At 33.2% G+C, this 23,315-nt stretch overlaps 1 protein-coding gene across 1 annotated transcript in view; it reads right to left on the bottom strand.

The window, feature by feature from the left end:
• The window catches only part of MBOAT1 (membrane bound O-acyltransferase domain containing 1), a 115,814-nt gene that overhangs the window by 17,621 nt on the left and 74,878 nt on the right, over nt 1-23,315 (bottom strand). The window contains exons 7-10 of the mRNA XM_003760139.4: nt 16,070-16,253; nt 13,337-13,529; nt 8,766-8,869; nt 3,644-3,708 (exon numbers count right to left, since the gene is read on the bottom strand). Of these exons, the coding sequence (XP_003760187.1) occupies nt 3,644-3,708; nt 8,766-8,869; nt 13,337-13,529; nt 16,070-16,253 (546 nt within the window). The remainder of the gene's footprint in view (nt 1-3,643; nt 3,709-8,765; nt 8,870-13,336; nt 13,530-16,069; nt 16,254-23,315) is intronic.

Raw genomic sequence — 23,315 nt, 5'->3', positions numbered from 1 at the left:
AGAGCAGAGAATAGGATTTTGTTGGTGTTCAATTGTTTTTCAGTCTTGTCCTACTCTTCGTGACCCTATTTAGGATTTTCTTGGCAAAGATCCTGGAGTGGTTTACCATTTTCTTCTCTAGCTAATTTTACAGATGAGGAAACTAAGGCAAACAGGGTTAAGTAATTTGCCCAATCACACAACTAGTAAGTATTTGATGTCTGAATAGAAATCAGGAAGATGAATATTCCTGATTCCATACCCAATACAACCTAGCTAAGCTAGAAAATAGCAAACTAAAATTTAAGAAAACCTTGGTTCCAAATACATTTTGTAACTGAATAGTCTCTAAGTCATTTCATGTTCCATAGTTCAAACACTGAATGAGTACTGTTAGTACTATCATTATCCAAATACCAGGAGGTATAGTTTCATTTTTTGAAAATACTTTTCCAGCAAACCAACACCATTGAGCTTCCCATTACAAGTTCTTTTTTGCCCTTCTTTTAAAGTGGATATAAAGATCTTTTAAAGTGAATTTAACAAGAAATCCTATTCTTGGTCCAAATATTCACTTTTCTCCTTATTTATATAATCTCTACATATTTATGGGAGTGCCCTTAAACTTCTGACTTTCTTGTTAACCTTCCTACCTCCTACCCAAAAAAACTGGAATCATTTTTCTTGCAGAAGTCTTGTACCTCTGTGATTACACAGAGGAGAATGGAAACAAGTTACCTTCCTGACAGACTCCAGATCAAGGATACATCTATCTCTTCCATTGCAAGGGATTTACCCAAATAGTATAAAATAGGAAAAAATCCCAAAAGGAAGAAGTAAGCATAAACAGTAACATATCAAACCAATCTTGGCCCATTCAGTTCCCCACCCCCCCAAAAAAATTATCAGGATGCTACAGAGTTATAACTTGGGAGCCTCTTGTACTAAAGGTTATTTCAAGTCATATGTATGGATCAGAAGAGGAAATTGTTTTGAAACCTATTTTCTAAAAGATATTTGAGATTGAAATTTCTTGTCCATGGAACCAGACCTCAAAGTTCTCATTTAATTTTATGAACTATCCTAGTGTGTGTGTGTGTGTGTGTGTGTGTGTGTGTGTGTGTGTGTGTATATATAGGTTCCAATCAACTCTTACTAGATACTCTTGGAAACTATTCTGTTCAATAAATCAGTATTTTTTATTCACTTCCAGTTTCCTTCTACTCACAGTCAGTGAAGATATTATTATATTTTTTGGTTGGAGTAAGCGACATTTTTAACAGCTATAAGTCTCAAATAAAATTTCAGTTCCTAAATTCTCTTGACCCATCCTTGAAGTCTGATCTGAGTTAAGAGCCCTGCACATAACTAGCATGAATCCCATGAAATTTGTTAGAATGAAAGCTCTTTAGGAAGTTGTCTTTGTATTCCTATACTGAGCATAATAATTATTATTGTTCTGTTGTCATGACCATCTTGGACCATATCATCCATAGAATTTTTTTGGCAAAGATACTAGCATGGTATGCCATTTCCTTCTGTAATGGATTAAGGCAGAGATTAAATGACTTCTCCAGGAAAACATAGTTAGTAGGTGCCTGAGACTAGATTGAACTCAGGAAAATGACTCTTCCTGACTCCAGGCCCCAACTCTAATGCATCACCTCAATATTTTTTTAAGAAGAAAAAAAAAGAACAAATAAATTTATTTGCTCAGTAGAAAGAAAAGTTTGCCACTACTCCTACCCTATAAAGAATAGTAAGAATTTATGGATAAGTTATGCCCCCACTAAAAATGAGAGACCAGATTAAAGACTTGGAGCCAGAATACCAATAAACTTTGGATGGAAAACACTTTGCGCAATCAGAGAGACCTACAGAGACTAAATGTGAATCAATGGATGCTATTTTTACCTTTTTTTTCTTTCTCATGTTGTTTCCCTTTTGTTATGATTTTTCTTTCCCAATCTGACTTATACAGAAATACATTCAAATGAATGTACATGTACAATCTAAAAAATTTGAAATTTAAAAAAGCAACCAAGGGGGAAAAAATGGAACCAACATATTATGAAAGAAAAAACATTGGATTTGAAAGCAGAAGACCTGCTTTTCAATCTCTCCAATGTCATAGACTAGAATGTCCTAGTATGTCCTAGAATGAGTCATAAAATCCCTCTGGACCTGCTTCCTTATTTGAAAAATTCCAGGAGTAGGTAAAGCAATTTATGGGACACATTATCTATTAACTATTCAGACTCACTATTTTTGTGTGTTGAAAGAGGCATCCAAGAAATGATGAGATGAAAAGCCTGTCCTCTGTTTTAAAACTGCTTTTAGCACTTTCTCTATAGGACCTTGAATAAGTCATTCAACATCTCAGCAACTCAGTTTACCCATATGAGAAAATATGCAATTGATAATGGTATCACTTAGAGATCCTATAAGCTTACAGATGCTGCCAACAAACATTTTAGTGATAACTGGCTTAAATATTCATTATTAACAGATGTTAAGACTCAAGTATAACTAAATTTTCCTGGCTCAAAGTTGCTATGGCAATAAGAGGGATAGATAGGAAAGTAAACACAGAAATGCAAAGATAAAAACAAATACTAAGGACAATTAAAATTAATTATAAAAGGCAATTGATACATGTTGTATATATGCATAGATGTGGGCATTATGCAAGTTCATAGCAGCAATAGTTCATATATGTTCAGTGTTGTATAGTCATTTAAAAAATAATGATACAATAAATATTTGCATTATCATGACTTGTAAAATACATAAAGCATGCAAAGTCTTCAGGAAAGGAAATTCACAGCATAAGATTGGGACAGATGAACAAGATTATATTGCAGAAATTATCTGTGACATTTTGTTACAAGTATCTCTTCTTTAACATTAATCTTAGTGGGCCATCAGAAATTCTGTTTATCAAAAAATGGTTTGCTATTTTATAGAGAAATCAGTTTTTAAATTAGTTTTGAAAGTTGTTACGGTAAACCTACATGTCATATGCAGGAAATGTGAAAACACTAGAATAGCAAAGAACAGGAAAACATCAACAAATCACCAAAAAGAAGGCATAAACAAACTAGGCAAAGACTTGGGATGTCCTACTGCTTTTATTATTACCCATTCAAAATGCAGACTAGCATGAAATTATGACCTCCATAAAAACTGCCTTTTGTTGAGGTACAATGTTACAGACATGAGAATGTTCACTTCCACTTTTAGGCAATGAAAATCTTGTTTTATGTTAAGAAATTGCCTTTCAAATTAGACAAGCGCTCCCTTCCTGAGTTCAAATCTGGCTTCAAACACTTACTAGCTGTGTCATCCTGGGTAAGTCACTTAATACTATTTACCTTAGTTTTTTCATCTGTAAAATAAGTTGGAGATGAAAATGGTAAACTAATCCAAATATCTTTGCCAAGAAAAACATGAATAGGGTCGTAAAGAGTTGGAAATGACTGAAACACTATAAAGTTTTAAGGTTAAAGACTATCTTTGCTTTTGTCTGTGTCCCTATTACCTATCACAGTGTCTGGAACAAGGCAGATATTTAATTAATGATTGCACTTATTATTTATTTAATGGATGCCATTTAAATATGTCCCAATTCTATAAGTAAAAGAAAGCTTTTTATTTTTCTTACCATTTTAGCCAAATAGCCGTTTGAATATTCCAGTTTTCTATGTACATCTTAAAACTTGTTGCAGTCTAGGAAGAAGAAAGAAACACCTATTATTGGTATTAAAATACAATGAGTAATGCCAATTCTCATCCAATAATACTGACTCCTACCCCAAATGGCAATAACAGTCATTATATTCTACCAGGGATGACTAGCTTCAGTTAAGATTGACTCAATATTTCCATCACATACACTAAAATTTCCTGATGTTTATAAATGTGGCCAAACTTGCTTTGCAACCTCTCAATTTTTCTTAAAAATTATTTTCAAGTCATGGGAGAAGAGAAGGAAAATGTTGTGGGTTTTCCGTCTACTCTTGTTTCAAAGTCATCTGAATTTTAAAATGGAATACATTAGCACAAGATTTATTGCAGGAAAATTTTAATCATGTGAACTTCACGCCCACATGGGTAACAGTTCTAGCTTAACACACAATTCTTTATCATGTGGACAATCCACAAACTAGGTCATCCTTATGGAGCCAGTGCCATACTCAGCAACAATGGCTCAAAACGCATCCATTGCTATCTAGGGGATTAAGAGATTCCATGCATGAAGAATTCCCAATAAGCAATGTAAACTTTTTTTTAAATCATCCAAGCATGTCAGGAGTGACTCAGGTAAACCATGAGGTAAATCCTGAATTAGATGTCCAGTTGTGTTCTCATAGTACATCTTTTATCACTTGGTACAGGGAGGGTAAGCTCTCCCTCCCCAAAAAATACATAAACTCACATCAGTTCATATGTCAAAAGTTACTCTTCTAAGGCTAAAAATCCAGGTAAAATTTCTTTGAACGGATTTTTCTTCACCATGGGAAAACCTTATGTTGGCACAAGATGTTGAGTTAAGGAGAGGATTTTCCTTCAAAGGCAATCTGAACATCCATCTATTTAGCTGTGGGTATTTATTTCATAAACTTAATGGTTTTTATTTACCCCCCTTTTTTTCCTTAGGGTTAGTGGAATGAAAAGCATATCCTCAAGGCAGGCTTACTTACACCAAAGCTGCTTTCCTCAGTTGGCTTTGGATTGCTTCCAGGATTAAATATACAGTGAATACAAGTTTTCTCTTTCTAATCATATTCCATAATAAGTAGGTAAATAAGTAGGTAATTCTATCCCTTTCCATCAACAAATCTCAATGTCGACAGAGAAAGAAAATAGTACTTATTGGGGACCTGGCTGATGTGAACTAAAGGTCACCAAACATAAGGTAGGTTTTAAGGAAAGAAATGTTTTATGGATTCTTCTGGAACAAGATTCTTGACAAGAAAGAATTTTTGAGAAAGAAGGAAAAGAAGCTTCCTGACGCCATTCAGGTAGAGAAAGGGAACCTGCCACTTTGACAATAATAGCTAGAATTTTAAGAGTAAAAGATACTTTATATATCCCATTTGATCCTGACAACATCGAAAATTAAATGCTATTTACTATTCTCATTTTACAGATTAAGAAACCTAGGCCGAGAGATGTTAGGTCACTTGTCCAGGGTCACATAGCAAAGTTTCTGACAATTAGAAATGAGTTTTTCCAGATTTCAAGTCTTGCACTCTATCCACACACAGTCAAGCTTAATAAATTTTTATTGAATTGAATTAAATTGAAGTATGACAACAGTCTTTAAAAATGAGATCTCTCCTTGTGGTTGTCATTTGGACATTTAGAAAGCTCCCTATGAACAACCCTCTCTCTTGTTCTGCTATGCATAAGTTCACCATTTACTAAAAGCACTATTTTTCTATTTAGAACAGGTTCTAGAAATTACTCACGCCTATGCTGACTAAAACTATTATCCTCAGCATAGTAGTCCTCAAACTCTGCAGAAAAGGAAAGGGCAAAGGCCCTGCAACAACACCAGACACTCAGTTGTTAAAAAGCACAGCATAACTGCATAATGATCACAAGCATTCCTGCTTTTTTTGTTCTTGTTGCATGGAACATTGTCAAAGATGGCTGGATGGTGGCGTTTTTGTTAAAACTAGTACTTGATTGCTAACACTGTACTCTAAGAGAAAAAGAAAAAAAAAACAAGCTTGACTGCACATTCTGTCATAATGCATCAGGCAAGCCACTGAGAACTTTCCCTCCCTAGAGGCATAAAGCATGGACTATCAAAAAAATCAAAGAATCTTTTCCTTAAGCATCCTTTTTGTCATGAACTTTTAGATCTAGACCTAGAAGTGTCCAAAGAGGACACAGAATCTCATCTATTCATTTTACACATAAGAAAACTAAGCTTCCCCTCCAAAAAAAAGTGATTCGCCCAAAAGGAATAAAAGCACTTAATATATTACAGACATTGTGCTAAGCACTTTACAAATATGATCTCATTTTGATTCTTACAAGAGCCCTACTAAGTGGACACTATTATTATCATCCACATTTTACAGCTGAGGAAACTGAGGCAACCAAAGGTTAAGCGATTTGCCCAGAATCACACAACTGGTGTCTTGAGATCAGGTCTTCCCAACTATAGATATCTATCTACCATGCTACCTAGCTGCCAGTTACATACCTAACAATTTAAATATCAGAGGCAGGATATGAACCCAAAACCTGATGAGAGAATATGCTCTTTCCACTGCACCATGCTGCCTCTCTGAAAATGTGGTCAGTATCTTATTTTTTATGTTGTTTATCACATAGCTTCCATAAAAGTAGAGGAGGTATGTGGCCACTGTGTCCTTCCCTGATTTCCCTGTAAACATAGACTCTCCTCCATGGTCTGATTCTCTTCTTTCAAGGGATTTTGTTCCCAATACTTAATAGTCAATAAAGCAATACCCACAGGATACATGAATCACCAGTCCTATACCTAAGAAAGATCTATACAAAACATCATCTCCCCATGACCATCCAATGGCTGGAGAGAAAAGGGTTCAGGACATGGGAGCTTGGCCACCTATTCCTGTTCCTAATTCCAAGAAAGCACGAATGGCACTTAACTAAAGGAAGATAAATTGAAAACACATCAAAAATGACTTGACTCAAGAATAAAGGGAGTAAAAGAGAAAATACTTTAGAATTTCAGATTTATAAAATGGTAACAGGACTAAGTGACCATCTTGTTTAATGTCAACCTAAAAAGGATTCATCATTAAAAGGTACTTGATGACTAGTCTTCCAGGACCTAACGGGTAACCTCCAAAGAAAAACTCTCCATCTCTCAAGGCAGCCCCATTCCACTTTTATCAAGCACTTAATGACTTCAGCCTTAGTCACTCTCTTTTATTTCTCAATAGATACATGATCTCAGTTTAATTTTACTGATAGCATCCAGAGAGAGAGAGAAAATGCAAGTATAGATATGATATAGGGGAGAATAAGCCCCCCCCCAAGGAATTGGAAGCAGAGAGGCAGAAATGTTTATACTTTTGCTATTGCTTTATTTATGCAGTAAATTAGCACACAAAACTAAATTGATGCTAAATGATTAAATGTAACTAAAGTATTCATTATTAGTAACTAAGAGTGGGAGGATTGAGACAATGGCAACAGAATTAAAATATCCATCAATTCTTTGCAGTGCCACCTAAAATATAGCAGGTCTCATTTTTAGAGAGAAAACAGACTACATCTACTGCATCTGTGCAACCACAATCTCTTCAGAAAGCTGCCATTTTTCCTCATCATCAGAATTGTTTGCATTTCTGTCTTCAGAATTTCATTCTTGAAAATTTTATTACTACACCCATATAACCACAATATTTTTTTTAAAAAGCACATCAGAATTGTTGCCTTTAAATCTTCTAAATTTCATTCTATAAAGTTTCCTATCTCTCCTGGAATTTTAGTCCATAGAATACTATGTGTTCTTCCTCTGAACATTTATGAAATCTACTCTCCTAAACTCTAGGGTATATTACAGATTCTTTCAAGCTTTTTTTCTCCTCTACCACAATTTCAGAGGATCACCCCCTCCTTAATAAATTCCACTCCAGTAATGAGCTCCTTCCTGTTAGTGAAAATAATATCCATAATAGACTTTCCTCGTTATTTCATCCACCTTCTTTTGAAAGGTGAAATTATCTTTAAGACAATTCAAGAACTTATTTGGCAGAGAGCTCTAAAGAAATGTCAAACTCATAAGCCCATCTGCATAACTCCTAAGTGCTGCCTGAACCAGATTAAAATATAATTGGGAAATGTTTGACAAAATAAAATATAACAAATATAATGTTAATTTGTGGTTTTTTAAGTCAATATGCAACCTGCAGGGATCTCTTTGAGTTTGACACTACTGCTTTAGATGTCTGGGTTAACTAAAGATTCCCAGCACTGCCAAGTTAAGCCTGTAGTGCAAGTTTGTGATTTCTTACCTAAATTTACCTATTTCTGTTTTCTGCCCACTTAGTCTACCTTAAAATCCAGTGAGAAAACTATACCTTTCCTTTTGTCTTCATCTAAATGCTCTCCACAAAGCTTCTTCTTTCAGGTTTCTGAATCTCTTTATATAAATATATCTTCCTAAAATGCAATGCAACCCCAATTTATGTCCATTTGCCATATCATGTGCCTTTTGAGTTATATTCTGGACACTGTATCAAGTCTCAGTTAGAACAACTGAGAATCAAATTTATATTTTTACATTAGAATCTTTATTTCTATTGTCTGCCATAATATCTTATTGAGCAGAAAAGTGATAGAAATTCTGCACTTGAAAAATGTATAAATCATGCAAACTTACCTCTCTGGGAATTAGTTTCCTTATTTCTAAAATAAAGTTGAACTAAAGGATCTCCAAAGTCCTTTCTATCTGTGGTCCTAACATGTTTCATAAAAAGAAACAAGTATAATTGCTGTTATAGAGACTCCAAATCATTGCAGAAGCTTACCCCTCTTATCTTTTTAAAAATATTTTCACATAAAGCAATGACTTCTGGTTTTCTGAGCAGACAAAAATGGATATTTACAAAAAATGAATCTGCCATATGGCTCTGCTATTTACCCTTGAGCCACTGTCACTAACAAGAAGTCACTATTCTTAAAATGAGGAGAAAAAAAAATCTAGACATTAATAATAAGTGCAAAACCTTCCACCTGATTCTCTATAGAAGAAAAGTTCAAATGCTTAAAATTACCTCAATCTTCCAGATATTTAGGTTAGAAAGCAGATTCCAACAGAAATTCCCATTCTTATCAACTCCACTGAACCCATAGCCAGCTGCATTATTGACTGCATCAGCTGTGATGGAGCATCGTTGATGTTTTTAATGGAAGGGAAAAAAAGGAAATTAGGAGCAAATAAGAAATAAAAACAAAATCACGTTATTGAAAAATATTGTTCAGATTTATTATTGTTATTCAGCTATTCTGGCTTAGCTCAAATATCAAATATTTCAATATCAGGACATTTACATTATATAATGTCTACCAAATCTATATAATTAATTTTAATCTTCCACTTACTTTCAAGTTAATTACTGTGAAACTTTATCATTTAAAAAAATCATGGAATCATTGGATCTTGAGACTTGAAGAGAACTTAGAAACAACTCTCTCAGACTTTGTGGTCAATGATTTACTGTATTGCATTACCCATAATAGATGTGTAATAAATGTTTGTTGAATGAATTAATGAATGTTCAAGCTAATTTTTAGTTGAAGATATATTTAAGGTAATTCAAGAAGTCTAATTTACATTGTACTGATGGATGGATGAATTCTTTCCTGAAAATGCTAGAGGAAAAATGGCAAAAAATAAATCGCTAATGACACATCAAATTGACATTTCTGATTTGTGAAGCTAAGATGTTCCTTGAAGCATTTACAACCCTTGGTTTCTTTTTGAAGAAATGCCCTACAATATATGATCCAAAAGGCTGGTAAAGCTCCAAGGAGATCAATCCAATTTAATAAATAGCGATTAAGCACTTTACTTTGAAAACATCAATCTTTTTATGTATTTAATACATTTGTAGTATCTAACGATTTAATTCTTTTAGATAGTATTTCATTTGGCTGGAAAATGGTCTCTTTAGACAGGTCAAGTTATAAAATTATGATTGATTCACATATCATTTATTGAAAACACAACTTACAGAAAATTAGGAAGAGCTACAAACAGAGAACCCTCATAAACCTTAGTATAAGTAAAGAAAATAGGAAAGAAATAAAAAAGAACTGCTCTAAGTATGAAGCCAAAGTTGGTTGCCCTGGAAAATAAGGAAACTATCTGGGCTTCAGTTTCATTATTTGTTAAATGGATCGTCCCACTTAGTCCTAAATATCTCTTCCAACAAACCTTCCATTAATTAGGCTAGGTAAATTTCAGAGGCCATAGGTATCCTTCAGAAGGTTCAAATTACTGTTAATATGGCTTATAACAATTGTGTTAAGTCATTGAGAGGAGAATAAACTGGGATATACCAAACCAAATCTGTGAAAACGGTAGAAAAAGAACATAACCAGATCAAACAATTGGAAATTGTTTATCACAGCTTAAACTAGAAGGCAAAGTCTTTGAACTTAGGATAAATTAAAATAAAATAAAAAACAATTCTAACTGGTACTGTTTGATATATCTGTAAGATGATTTTAATCAAAGAAAAGTCTAAGGGGGAGGTAGTTTTGAACAGAATGTCAAAGGTTTTACAAAGTCAAATTTAGAACAGTAAAATGAAAAGGATAAGAATCCAGATTTACTAGCTTCCAATAGTTCTGATGAACTATTGAACTATTGAAATTTTGGTATCTATCATTGTGCCAAGACTTTGTTTAGATTTTTAAATTTATTTCAGTCTGAGATTTTAACTACTCTGATAAAAGAACAGATATAATTTTATTTTGTATAACACAAACAAGCAATTAATAAAATGAAATTACCTCAAGTTGGTAGCAACTCATTTGGATTTGTGATAATATTAACATATGTTTATCTTCACACTAATCTAACTAAAATAAAAGTGAATAAATTAGTGAGTAAAAATCTCACTAATTAGAATTAATTGATGGGGCTGATATGTTAAGTAGAAAATATTTTCAAAGTAATAAATGGTTACTATTTCAAGTATATCAGTGACTGAAATAAACTAGGTTAACAAAGAACTCTGGTAGAAATTCTATAAGAGACTAGATTAAAGAATTACATTAAAATTATGCCTAATTGGAAAGTCAATTGTAAATAAATGGATACTTTCAAGAGTTTGAAATTAATTTTTTTATATAATTATCATTCTTCCCCCAATATTTATGTGTTTTGAATTACTTAGCAAACCATTTTTCAACACATAATGTAAAGACAACCTTATCTTCTTCCTGGTTTAAAATCACAAATAGGGTCCAAATTAAAGATGTTAGTCCCTCCAAAACAAACATAAATTTATCATCTAGATCACCTTTTGGAAAGGTGAAATAATTTCAGAGAGCTTCTACTTTCTTGGGAAAGTTCCCAGACTACCTCATCAGGTCTGGGTCTATGAAGACCTGAGATACCTTGTTTCCATTTTTCCATCCAAAATTAGAAGTCAATCTAACCTCATCCTGGAATACAACCAGATGTCAGAGAGTAGAAAGGAGAGAGGGAAGAGGTCTTCACGAAACTGAAAGCCCCCATGCCAGGTAGATCTAAACTGTCAGGACCATTCTCTTTTTAATCCTATCTTTTCTTATTATTAGTAAACCCCTTGTTTTCCAGAGCTAAAACCCAGCAAGCAAGCCGTGTCCTGAGCTTGGCATCTTGTGCTTATCTTTTGGATGAATTCTGCTGCAGCTAAATCACAGAACTGGCTCAATGAACCCAGCAAGCACCCGCAGGAACCACAATACAGACACAAAACTCTCCTATGAGTAGACTATATCACTAGGTAAACTTGCCCTATTATTGCTGTTATACCTCACAGCTGCTGTTACAACTCATTGTAGTTTCCTCCTACAATGGAATAAAGAAAGCTTTTGCTTATCATCTCTGTGAGCTCTTTGGTATTTTTATTTTTCAGAGTTGACAGTGGAAAGGTTTTAGCTATAACTTCTGTGAAGTCTCTGGTGATTTCTTTCCAGAGTTGACAAAACTTTTAGAATGGGGGTTCTTAAAAGAATTTTGTATCTTGGACCCTTTTGCCATTCTCAGAATGATGATTTGTTGACTGCATTCACAATTAAAGGAAGTGAAATTTCAGAGAGAGAATAGAAAGGAATGATCTGTAAGGTTTTTTTTTCCTTTCAAATTCATAGACCCACCTGAAAGCTATCATAAGGCTTGTAGGTCTCAGGTAAGAACTCCTGTTATAGCATATACTACTGCAAAATAAGAATATTAAATATTCCATTGAGTAGAAATATGTCTAATTAATAAAGCAGGGGTCATTTTGAAGTATCAATACTTTAAGACCATTACTGCTGCATCAAGGAAAGGAAAAGTTTAAAGAAAAATTTAAGTTGGTTGTCGGAAAGCAAGCAAAAGCATGGAATTAAATCAGCTCCTAAGTAAATTCTGCCACGCTGTCCAATAGCGCTAATTTTGTTTATAAAATACTGTAAATCATTCCAAGAAATGCATACTATATATATGCAGCCATGGGTTAGTCACTTTTGTGGATGTTCTAGTCCTTTAAAAAATAAGAAAAAAGCATTTCAGCACAAACTTATATTTGGATCAAATGCTTGCAGAAAAAAACTGAAAGAATAAGAAAATAAATCATATATCTATTATATATGGCACTATGGTAAACCAACTTCATTCCATTGCATATGCAGTCATTGTTATCATCAGTCATCATGCTTCCTTCAAATAAGGTGGTAAACCACGTTCTAAAAATGGGCATATACTTATCAGAAATCTATTCTCTTCTAGTAAATAAATATGAGACTTTTTTTTTACTTTGGAAAGACCTTAAATATTATCTTTAAGCTTCAAATAGTTAAAATGGAAAAGATGAAAACTTAAATTTGACCAAATTTCCCCAGCTAAAAAAATTGAAGTTTGATTAAACTTAGGATAAAGGGACAGCTAGAAGACACAGTGGATGGAGCACTGGCCCTAAAATCAAGAGGACCTGAATCCAGCCTCAAATATTTAATACTAGCTGTGTGATTCTGGGCAAATCACTTAATCCCAAATGCCTCAGCAAAAACAAAATAGGATATAAGTGTGTTCTATTTTAAAAGTAAGAAAGAACAGGAGACAAAGGAAGAGAAAAATACAGGGAAAAAAAGGATTTTCTTCTTGGTGTGTGAAATTGAAAAAATGAGAGCTTTTGAGAGTTTTGAAGTTTAAAAGTTTAGCCTAAATCAGGAACATGTTAATTTAATTTCTTTATTAAAGTATCTACATTAATATACATATAATGGGGAGAGGAAGTTGGGAAAAAGTCAAATTTCCCAGTACTTTTAAGGATTGATCGGTAGATATAAAGGCTTCCAAGTTTTGGTATCTGTTACTGACATCAGGTTTAAACAACAGTTAGGATCATTTTACTTTTTAACCACTGATTATTAAGTTGTTGTTTTTTTGGAGGGAGGGGGGCAGAAACCAAGTAGTTCCTGAGTCTTCCAAAACTAGAAAGCAAAAAGAATAGTCATTTGGCTCAGCAGTTTTTCATTATGTTATCAATAATTTCAATTAAGTGTACCACAACTTTGTCCTAGCTAATTCATTTGCAAATTCTATTCTAGTTATTTTGGTAATCAAATTTGAACCATTCCATCAACTTACCCAATGTCCATGCAAAGTAATACTTTGGCTTTGATGCTTGCATAACAATGTATAAGTAGCAAAGTCTGGATAAAAAAGATGCTTCATTGACAAACCAGTCATCAACTAGGCAAGTGACAGGATAGGCCTTTGTAAGCGTCAAAAAAAAGAAGAGAGACACCAGAGTGATACACAGTTTGTGCATCACTGCTCCCTGAAAAGAAATAAGTATCAATGTAGCCATAAATAATAATAAACAAATAGGGAAAATAATATGTCCAATATGTAAATTTAAGAATAACTTGATAACCATAAACTATTTCACCTTATTTGGTAGAAATGATATCAGCACATCTCCTGAACCAACATCTAACTTAAACTAAATCTCCCTGATACTGTTTTTACCAGATCTATTTGTATTTTTCATATGGAATTTAATTTTTGCATTAGGAACTAGTTGTAATCCACAATGGAAGAATAAACATGAACTATCAACTTTTACTATAAGCAAAGACTAAAACTTTTCATCACCCAAAGAACAAAACAGATTGGAGGGAAAGGTATTTTTTAATCATGTTGAAATTATTCTTCAGGGAAGAAATAATTGGATTTTTTCCTTCTCTAGAGAAGAAATGAATTTAACTTGTCATGGGAACAAATTTAGCTAGAAACTAAATTCTGATTAAATTTTAATGAAGTGACACAATATCAGAACTGATTTCAAAAGAAGTTATGAAGAATTTTTTTAAATTATTACCAAATAATACATGATGACATAAGATAGTTTCTCAAAAGTGTTTTTAACCAAATGATTCTTTATAACTTTTCTGACCATGTATGGTTTTGCCAAAGTAATGAAACTTTAAATTCCAAAATTATAAAAATGAGCATTTTGCATAAACCTTATCATCATCATTGATGTGAATAGACTGAAAAACTGAGTTACTCAGAAAAACTGGGAAAACACATTCATCTCACACATCATTCAACCAAACTTTTTTTTTTAAAAAAATCTGATCCCTATTAAGTGGTTTACTAAATTAAGCCAAAAATGCCTTAATCAGATTTAGCACATATATTCTATATAAGAATTTTATAGAACTAATATTTAAATCAGATCTTTGATGATTTCAATAGCATTTTCTCACCAAAAAAAGAAATTCTCTCCTCTACTAACACAGTTAAATATTTTATCTACAACTCAGGTTATGACTTGACCAGAATTTTAGAGCCAATATGTGCCAAAAGCAGGCCTTGAAATTAAGTCTTTTTGGCTCCAAGAAAAACTTTCTATACAACATGTCAAACTGTCTAGTAATTAATAATTCACTTAAATTCCAATTACTATACTAATGTTTTGCATTGATTTTCTTTCTTTTTTTTGTACGCAATCAGGGTTAGGTGATTTACCCAGGATCACTCAGCTAGTAAGTGTCTCAGGTCACATTTTAATTCAGTCCTCATGACTCCAGGGGTTCTCTATCCACTAAACCACCTACTTGCCTCTTGCATAGACTTTCTTTTTCTTTCCCCTGAGGCAATTAGGGTTAAGTGACAGACCCAAGGTCACACAGCTAGGAAGTGTTAAGTGTCTGAGGCCAAATTTGATTTCAGGTCCTCCTGACTTCAGGGCTGATGCTCTATCCACTATGGCCACCTAGCTGCCCCTTGCATAGACTTTTTCAATTGGACTATTTTAGGTCAACTAACTGAATTTGTCTTTTTCTCCATTTCCTAACTCATTTCCATTTTCTCAATATTTTAGTATTTCAAAATTATTATTTCTTTGATGTAGGTATTCTCTTCCCTGAAGCAGATCATGATCCCTCTCTGACTTTGAAATTTAATATGTCTGACCAAAAAAAAAATTATGGCTCTGCAGCAAATCTGGTAATGAGTCTTCCCAAACTTATTAAACTTGATCCTGTCATCAAATTATCACCTTATTGCAAACATACTGGTTTCCAGGTTGGTATAAGTTACTGTAGGAAGTAGCTTGTATTCTACTAATAAAGCATTTGAGGACATTCATCTCCCCATCCCAATGATTCACTGGTAAAGAATTTTTGTGCAGGCTCCCAATTATTAAAAATTATTTTTCCCTTCTAAAATCATGGAAAATTTATTTCCAACAAATCTAGCTTAGCTAGAAGTATATCTTAGATGTAAGCACACAACACACACACATTAACACACATATTTTAAATTTTAGAGATGGCTCTTTAAAAAAAAGTCATTTGTAAAATTTTTTCCTGAGTCCATAACAGATTGTTTGGCAATCTTGCTTACAACTGTTTATCATTATGGCAAGTATAGCCTCTGAAGTGCAACATACATTGGTTTTACTCATTTTCTTTGTGACATACATTTTGGCTGTGCTCAAATTCTAATTCATAATGATCAAACCCCCAGAATGTTCCAATTGTTAACAAAGCATCGGCACAGCAGCTGGGTACCAGAAAAAATGCTATTGCAACTAACCATAAATACTTGTTGATTGATTGATTAACCGGCCTCTCAGCCAATGAGTTGCTCTGTAAAACAAACATATGTTGGTCTAACACAGAGTGTCTGCCAGCCTTTCTCCCCCCCCCCAGCAAAAAGACCAACAGAAATAGCAGTATTTTCACAAAGCATCCCAGTAGATCTGTCTTGCTTGGCTCCTTATGGAAGACAATCATTAGTGGACTCAACCCTGACCCAGCAAAACACTGTTCTCCAGACTTCTGCAAAAAATTGTATTGATTGACTTACAGTTGGAGAAGGATTAGGAAGACTGCTGTAACCTTTTTGCTTCCAGTTCATTTCCAGCAACTTCATGTGTATATGCCTCCCCTCAATAAAAGCTACATAGTCCTTGTAACTACTACAGGGCCCAGCTATGACACTCAGGAAATTGAGAAGGTAGCTTATGTATTCCAAGAAAGAGGGTCTGACTCTGTAAACACAAGAAAAATGATAGTGTCAAAAGATGGAAGTTCACCATCCCTTTGTCTTCAGTTGAATGGCCAAAATGTAAACACAGATGTTGGTTGGTATCCTAGATTACATAGTTCTTTGTTTTACAGATGGTAACTCAATAAATGCTTCAACAAGTATTTATTAAGCACTTACTAACCATCAAGCATTGTGCTAAGGGTTGGGGATACAGAGACAAAAACAGTCCCAATCTAGAAGCTTACATTTTTAATGGATGCAAACGCTTTGCTTTATTCTGTTTCTCTGAAAATTATTCAAATAACTCATAGTAACTTTTCTTCAAAGGGAAGTTTTGGTTAAAACTCTTTTCCTAACCATTATCATGTTTCATTAGCATAATGACAATGAATGTCAGCTGGGGTTTTCTCGGGTACATCTAGGAAGAAATCCAGCTAGCCTGGAGAATATAAAAGCATAAAAGATGAAATTCTTCAGCTTAGAAAGGCATCTCCCAGATAAGAAAGATAAGAAAACATTAGTCAAACAATATCCCTGACATCTACCCTGAATGTCATTCAACTAAAGAATATGCATCTGGAATTTGAAAATCAAATACTCCTTAATGCTACTCCAATGATAGATTTCTATGATTTTTCTATGTCCTGCACTCTTTTAATTGACCCATTAAAAGATGTAAAGAGTGAACATAGATACTATTCACTAAAGGAGAAAACAGAGACAGGGAAACACAGAGAGACAGAGAAAGAAATAAAGACAAAGAGAGAAACAGAGAAAGAGAGAGAGAAAAAGGGAGAGAGACAGAGATAGACTGAAGACAGAGACAGAGAGACAGGGAGAGAGGCTGAGACAGGTAAGGAGGTAGGTGGGACAAGTTCTTACATTAAGATACATTACCTCTGCCTTCTTACCACCAACTCTGATACCATCAGACTTAGGTGTTTAAAAATGTTTGCCGATTTCATCATCCTAATCCAAAACCTCAACCACCTCACCTACTGGTTCCTATATTCTATTTTCTGAATTTGTCATTCTTTATAAGGATCTTATTGCTGCTTTCATCCTCATTCAATTAACCAGACCATTAATTTGTCCCATTAAGTTCTCTGCTTGTCAATTAGCCACTTATGGACATATGAGCAGTTAAGCATATCTGTCATACTTACTAAAAGATTCACCCTTGCCTCAGATCTTTTGCTATAACAGACTGTTTATGTCACCCCTGATTGTAAGAATTCCCCATTTGTCACTGGAGCCTGCAAGGGGATTTTGTGCATCACTCCCTTCACTAAACTCTGGGTGACTGAATAATTTTGTTATTCATATATTTTAATGAATTATTGTGTAGATCATTCAAAGCAACATCATGGAGTTAAATATTCTGGTCCCGATATTTATGTATATCTCCTTGTTGATTAGCATTTTACACGTTGCTGATAACATCTTCTGGTCTGTTCTCAATCCATAATGTAATCTGCTGAAGTTGATGAGCAAGAAGCATATAGTTTTCATATATATTCTTACCTAGTCACACATACACACACACACACACACATGCACACACACACACATAACACACACACCAATCCATTCTGCATGCAATTATTGTTATTCCTAAAATATCATTTTCATGATGCTAATTAGCATTGCAATTAAAGTTTATTCTGATTTGGAATAATAACATTTATATTTAACTTATATTTATATACAATATATTTAGCTGCAATAATTTATTTTTCTACCTGAATACTCAAAAAAATTTGATTTCATTCATGTGAGTATTCCATTCACCAATGCAAAATAATAGTCTCCTCATGTTATAATATTTATTGCAAAATTGGTACTGTGGTGAACAATTTTCCCCTTGTTGCTCTTCCACTGAGTTAGACTTCTCCCCTCATAGGAGGCACTTTTCAATTTGCTATAGGATCAGAACTTGAGAATGATCCTTTCTTAGATAGAACCCAGGTAATCTCTATGAGTTGATGAGGCTTCAGAGTAAAATGTTAGTAGAGGAATTTACTTTTATAAACTGTGTAAATAACAGCTGGTTTCATGGAAATCCAATATTTTGTGACAAATTAGCTATTCAACCTTGTCACCCCCACTTTTGTATCCATTGCACTTGGTACAATATTTTGCATATGGACACATAAGAAATGTGTTTTAAGTTAAAAAATAAAGTCTACAGGCTTCTCAAAGCAATTTATGGAGTGGTGGCTAACACCAAATTTCTACATGGTACAGTTCAGTGTTTGCATGCAAGAAAACCATTCAACATTTATCTTTCATCAAATTAAATTAAAATCACTCAGATCATCAGACTGCTTGCCCAATATGTTGTCTGAGTAATCTGTCTTTAGAGTCAAAATGCAAGCAAGTAGTGACATCTAGGCAGGGAAAAAAATCAATGAAGTCCAGTGTTTATAATACTTACAGATAGATAGGAAATTACATAGGAAGAAGAAACCTTAAACTTTGTGATAATACCTCAACCAATTTTTTAGAGAAACCCTAAAGTGAAAATGACTAAATAGCATATTATTTTTATATATCTATAGAATATAAATTACTACAGAATCTAGTTAGCTACAGATTAAAATTTTTACTTTGCTGAATGACAATGAAAGTGATATTAAAGTAACATAGAAGGTCATAATGGATAAATGTTCACCTATTTCTACAATGGAATGGGCAGCTCATAGATCAAATTTGTTAATCTGTGATAATATGAAGTTTGATACTCTGGAAAATAGCAAAGGATATAATAAAACATGAAAAAGATACTCACTCTGTAGATGTTATCATCAGGAAACAAGAAGAAAAGAATGCAAAAACAGAAAAACCCTGTATTAAAACTCAAAGGGCAAAGTGATAACAAATCTCCCTAGAAACTTTATAAAGAAACAAAAGATGTTTTTTTTTTTAAAGAAACAGTGAAAGTGAGACTCTTACTGTGAATGTTTCATTCTATTTGATATGTCTTTTTGCATTTAACTACACAACACACTAAAAATTAGAAAGCCAATTTTTCAGCCATTATTATATTGGAATAAGGAAATGTAGAATATAAACTCCTTAAAAACAAATATAACTCAGTTTTTGTCTTGTATTTCTAGGAATGAACCCAATACAGATACATAATAAATGCTTATTGAGTTGAATTGACTGGATAGACAATCTTTACCAAGCAAGTTTGTTCAAGTATGGAAGAATATAAAATAAACGGGTATTAAGAAAAAGGAAGAATGTTGAGGTTAGACAACTATTACTGCAACAACTCATTTGAATTCATGACTCAAAGTCTGGAATATAAGTGAGTAACTACTACTACATTTGACTAGATTTTGGAAATTAACAGGATAGGTACAAATAGAATTGGAAAAGCACTATCAAATATGAGAGACTACTGTGCATTTCCACATGCCTGTCCCTCAAGAAAGGAATTTAGGATTCTGTTAAGTGTATCTCTGATGCAACATTATTTCAGGGCTTTGGTACAAACCAGACTTGGACTCTTTTTTCAGATTCCACAATGTCTATAGTATAGCAATTTTTAAAAAATAGGTCTGTGGATGGATCACGATCAGCTAAGATGTGAACAGCTCAGAAGGCCTATCTCAACCTGAATCATGATAATAAAGCTGAAGTATTAAAAACTGCTGATAGTGATGGCTCTGAAAATAAAACTAATTAAATTTCCTTTTGGCAATTTAAAAAAAAAATCTTACTTCCTTTTCTGAAAACTAATCCTTTCTGTATCTGTTCAAAAGACACAATGCACAATGTGTTTCTTTTTTTTCTGTCATGTTGATGGCTTCTTTTTTTCTTCAAGTTTGTGCTTATTTCTCATGAAACTAGGTGATTCTAGATTCCTTACAAATCAGCAATTTATAGTGCAACTTGAAATGAAAATTTAAACATTAATAAAAATGATAATGTATGAATTCACAATTATAATCTAAAATACAATGCTCTTAGATTTCATATTCCAAATATTAACTTTATGGTCTAAAAAGTTACACATGGAAGTACAAAATCAGCAGAGTTTGTAAAAGCAAACTTAAATCATCACTAGCACTTCTTTATACACAAGTGAAGAGAGGTGATTTTTAAATTAAAATTCTTATTTTTCCCCAAAATTATATGTAAATTTTTACATGTAATTACATGTCAAAATTATAATATTCTTTTTTTATTTCAAAAATCAAATTATCTTCCATCCATCCTCCTCCCCCCTCTTGAAAAGGCAAGCAATTTGATACAGGTTATGCTTGTGTAATCATGAAAACTTTTTTTATAGTTATGTTGTAAAATAAAACAGAGACAGAAAGAAAAAAAAAACAAAAAGAGAAAAGTATACTTCAATCTACATTCAGACTTCACCAGTTCTTTCTCTGGACATAAACTGCATTTTTTCCTCGAGTCCTTTGGAACTGTCTTAGATCATGACAGTATTAAGAATAAATAAGTCATTCACAATTATCAATTGAACAGACAATATTGCTTTTTTTCAATATTTTCCTGGTTTTTATATCATTTTATATAAGTTCAGTAATTTTTCCAGATTTTTTCTAAACTATCCTGCTTATTTCTTATAGAACACTAATATTCCATCACAATCAGATATCACAACTTGTTCAGCAATTCCCCAAATGATGGATATCCCCTCAATTTTCAATTCTTTATCACCACAAAAAAAAGCTGCTATAATTTTTTACATAGATAAGACTTTTTTCCTTTTTCCTTGATCTTGTTGGGAAACAGATCTAAGAGTGGTATTGTTGGATCAAACCTTTTTAGACCTTTATAGACATCGTTTGAAATTGCTCTCCAGGATGGATGGATCATTTCATTAATTCTACCAACAATGCAGTAGTGTTCCAATTTTCCCACATGCCCTCCAATAGATTTTCCTTTCTGTTATACTAGCCAATCTAATAGCTGTGAGGTAGTAAATCAAGAGTTGTTTTAATTTGTATTTCTCAATCAATAGAGATTTAGACCATTTTTTCTTATAACTATAGATACCTTTGATTTCTTCATCTGAAGTCCTTTAATATAGAAGCTGATAAATAAATACTATGTAATCCTAATAGTGACTCCATAATATTTAAATTATTTTCTTCTGTATATTTATAATATTGTCCTGCTGGCTTGGAAACTCTAGGATTTTGCTAAAATATTCCTGGGAGTTTTCATTTTAAAATCACTTTCAAGAGGTGATCACTGAGGTGATTCTTTCAGTTTCTGGTTCTGGGATATAGGACCTTTTCCTTGATAATTTCTTAAAATATAATCATATTTCCTTGATCATAGCTTTCAAGAAGTCCAATAATTGTTTTTTATAAAAAGCATTTTATTTTTTCCAATTACATGTAAACATAGTTTTCAACATTCATTTTCATAATATTTCGGGTTTCAAGTTTTTTTCCCTCCTCTTCCCTCCCCCTTCTCCAAGATAACAATAGCAAGCAAGCTGATATAAGTTATACATGTTATACATGTACAATCATGAAAATATATTTCCACATTAGTCATGTTATAAAAGAAGAAACAAAAGGTGAAAACTTCAAAAAAATTAAAATAGTTAAAATACTATGCTTTGATCTGCATTTAGATTCCATAGTTCTGTCTCTGGATCTGAATAGCATTTTCTTTCATGAGTCTTTTGGGATTGACTTGGATTATCTTTTTTCCTATGAAATACATTTTTTTATGTTTTAAAAGCTTTTTATTTTCAAGACAATAAAATAAGATTTTATTGTCAAGACAAGACAAAGATTCAAGACATTTTCAAAAAAACATAGTTTTCAACATTCACTTTTGTAAAACCTTGTAGTCTAAGTTTTTTTCTCCTCCCCTTTCTCCCCAACCCCTCCATTAGTCACCATATAATCCAATATATGTTAAACATGTGCAATTCTTCTATATATAATTCCACAATTATTATGCTGCACAAGAAAAATCAGATCAAAAAGAAAAAATGAGAAATAAAACAAAATGCCAGCAAACATCAAAAATAAAAGTGACATACTATGTTGTGACCCATACTCAGTCCCCACAGTCCTCTCTGTGGGTACAAATGGCACTCTCCATTACAAGACCATTAGAACTGGCCTGAATCACCTCATTTTTGAAAAGAGCCACGTCCATCAGAATTGATCATTGTTGCTTTGTACAATGTTCTCTCGGTTCTACTCACTTCACTCAGCATCAGTTCATATAAGTCTCTCCAAGCCTCTCTGAAATCATCCTGCTGATAGTTTTTTATAGAACAATAATATTCCATAACATTCATATGCCATAAATTATTGAGTCATTCTCCAAATGATGGGGATTCACTTAGTGTCCAGTTCTTTACCAATACAAAAAGTGCTGCTACAAACATTTTCAGGCCCAGTAGAAACATTGCTGGATCAAAGGGTATGCACAATTTGATATCTCTTTGAGCATAGTTACAACAAATTGCTCTCCAGAATGGCTGGATCCATTCACAATTCCACCAACAATGTATCAGTGTCCCAGTTTTCCTGCCTTCCCTCCAACATTCATCATTATCTTTCCCTGTCATCTCAGCCAATCTGACAGGTATGTAGGGGTATCTCAGAGTTGTCTTAATTTGCATTTTTCTGACCAAAAATGATTTAGAGTATTCTTTCATATGACTAGAAATAGTTTTAATTTCTTTGTCTGAAAAATGTCTGTTCATATCCTTTGACCATTTTGCCTTGGATTATTGTATTTCTCAGAAGAGTTATCAATCAAAATTGATCATCACACGTGTTACTCTTAACTGTCTACAATATCGTCCTACTTCTACCCACTTCGGTCAATTCATATAAGTCTTCCCAAGTTTTTCTGAAATCCACCTGCTCATCATTTTATAGCACAATAATATTCTATTACATTAATATACCACAATTTATTTAGCTATTCCCAAATTGGACAGTCCTTCAATTTCCAATTCTTTGCCATCACAAAAAGAGCTGCTATAAATATTATTGTACATGTAGGTCCTTTTCCCTTTTTTAAAATCTCTTTGGGATTTAGAGATTTGGGA

This window comes from Sarcophilus harrisii, chromosome 1, assembly GCF_902635505.1.
Source record: "Sarcophilus harrisii chromosome 1, mSarHar1.11, whole genome shotgun sequence".
Lineage (NCBI taxonomy): Eukaryota > Metazoa > Chordata > Mammalia > Dasyuromorphia > Dasyuridae > Sarcophilus > Sarcophilus harrisii.
This window is presented reverse-complemented; position numbering and strand designations above follow the sequence as displayed.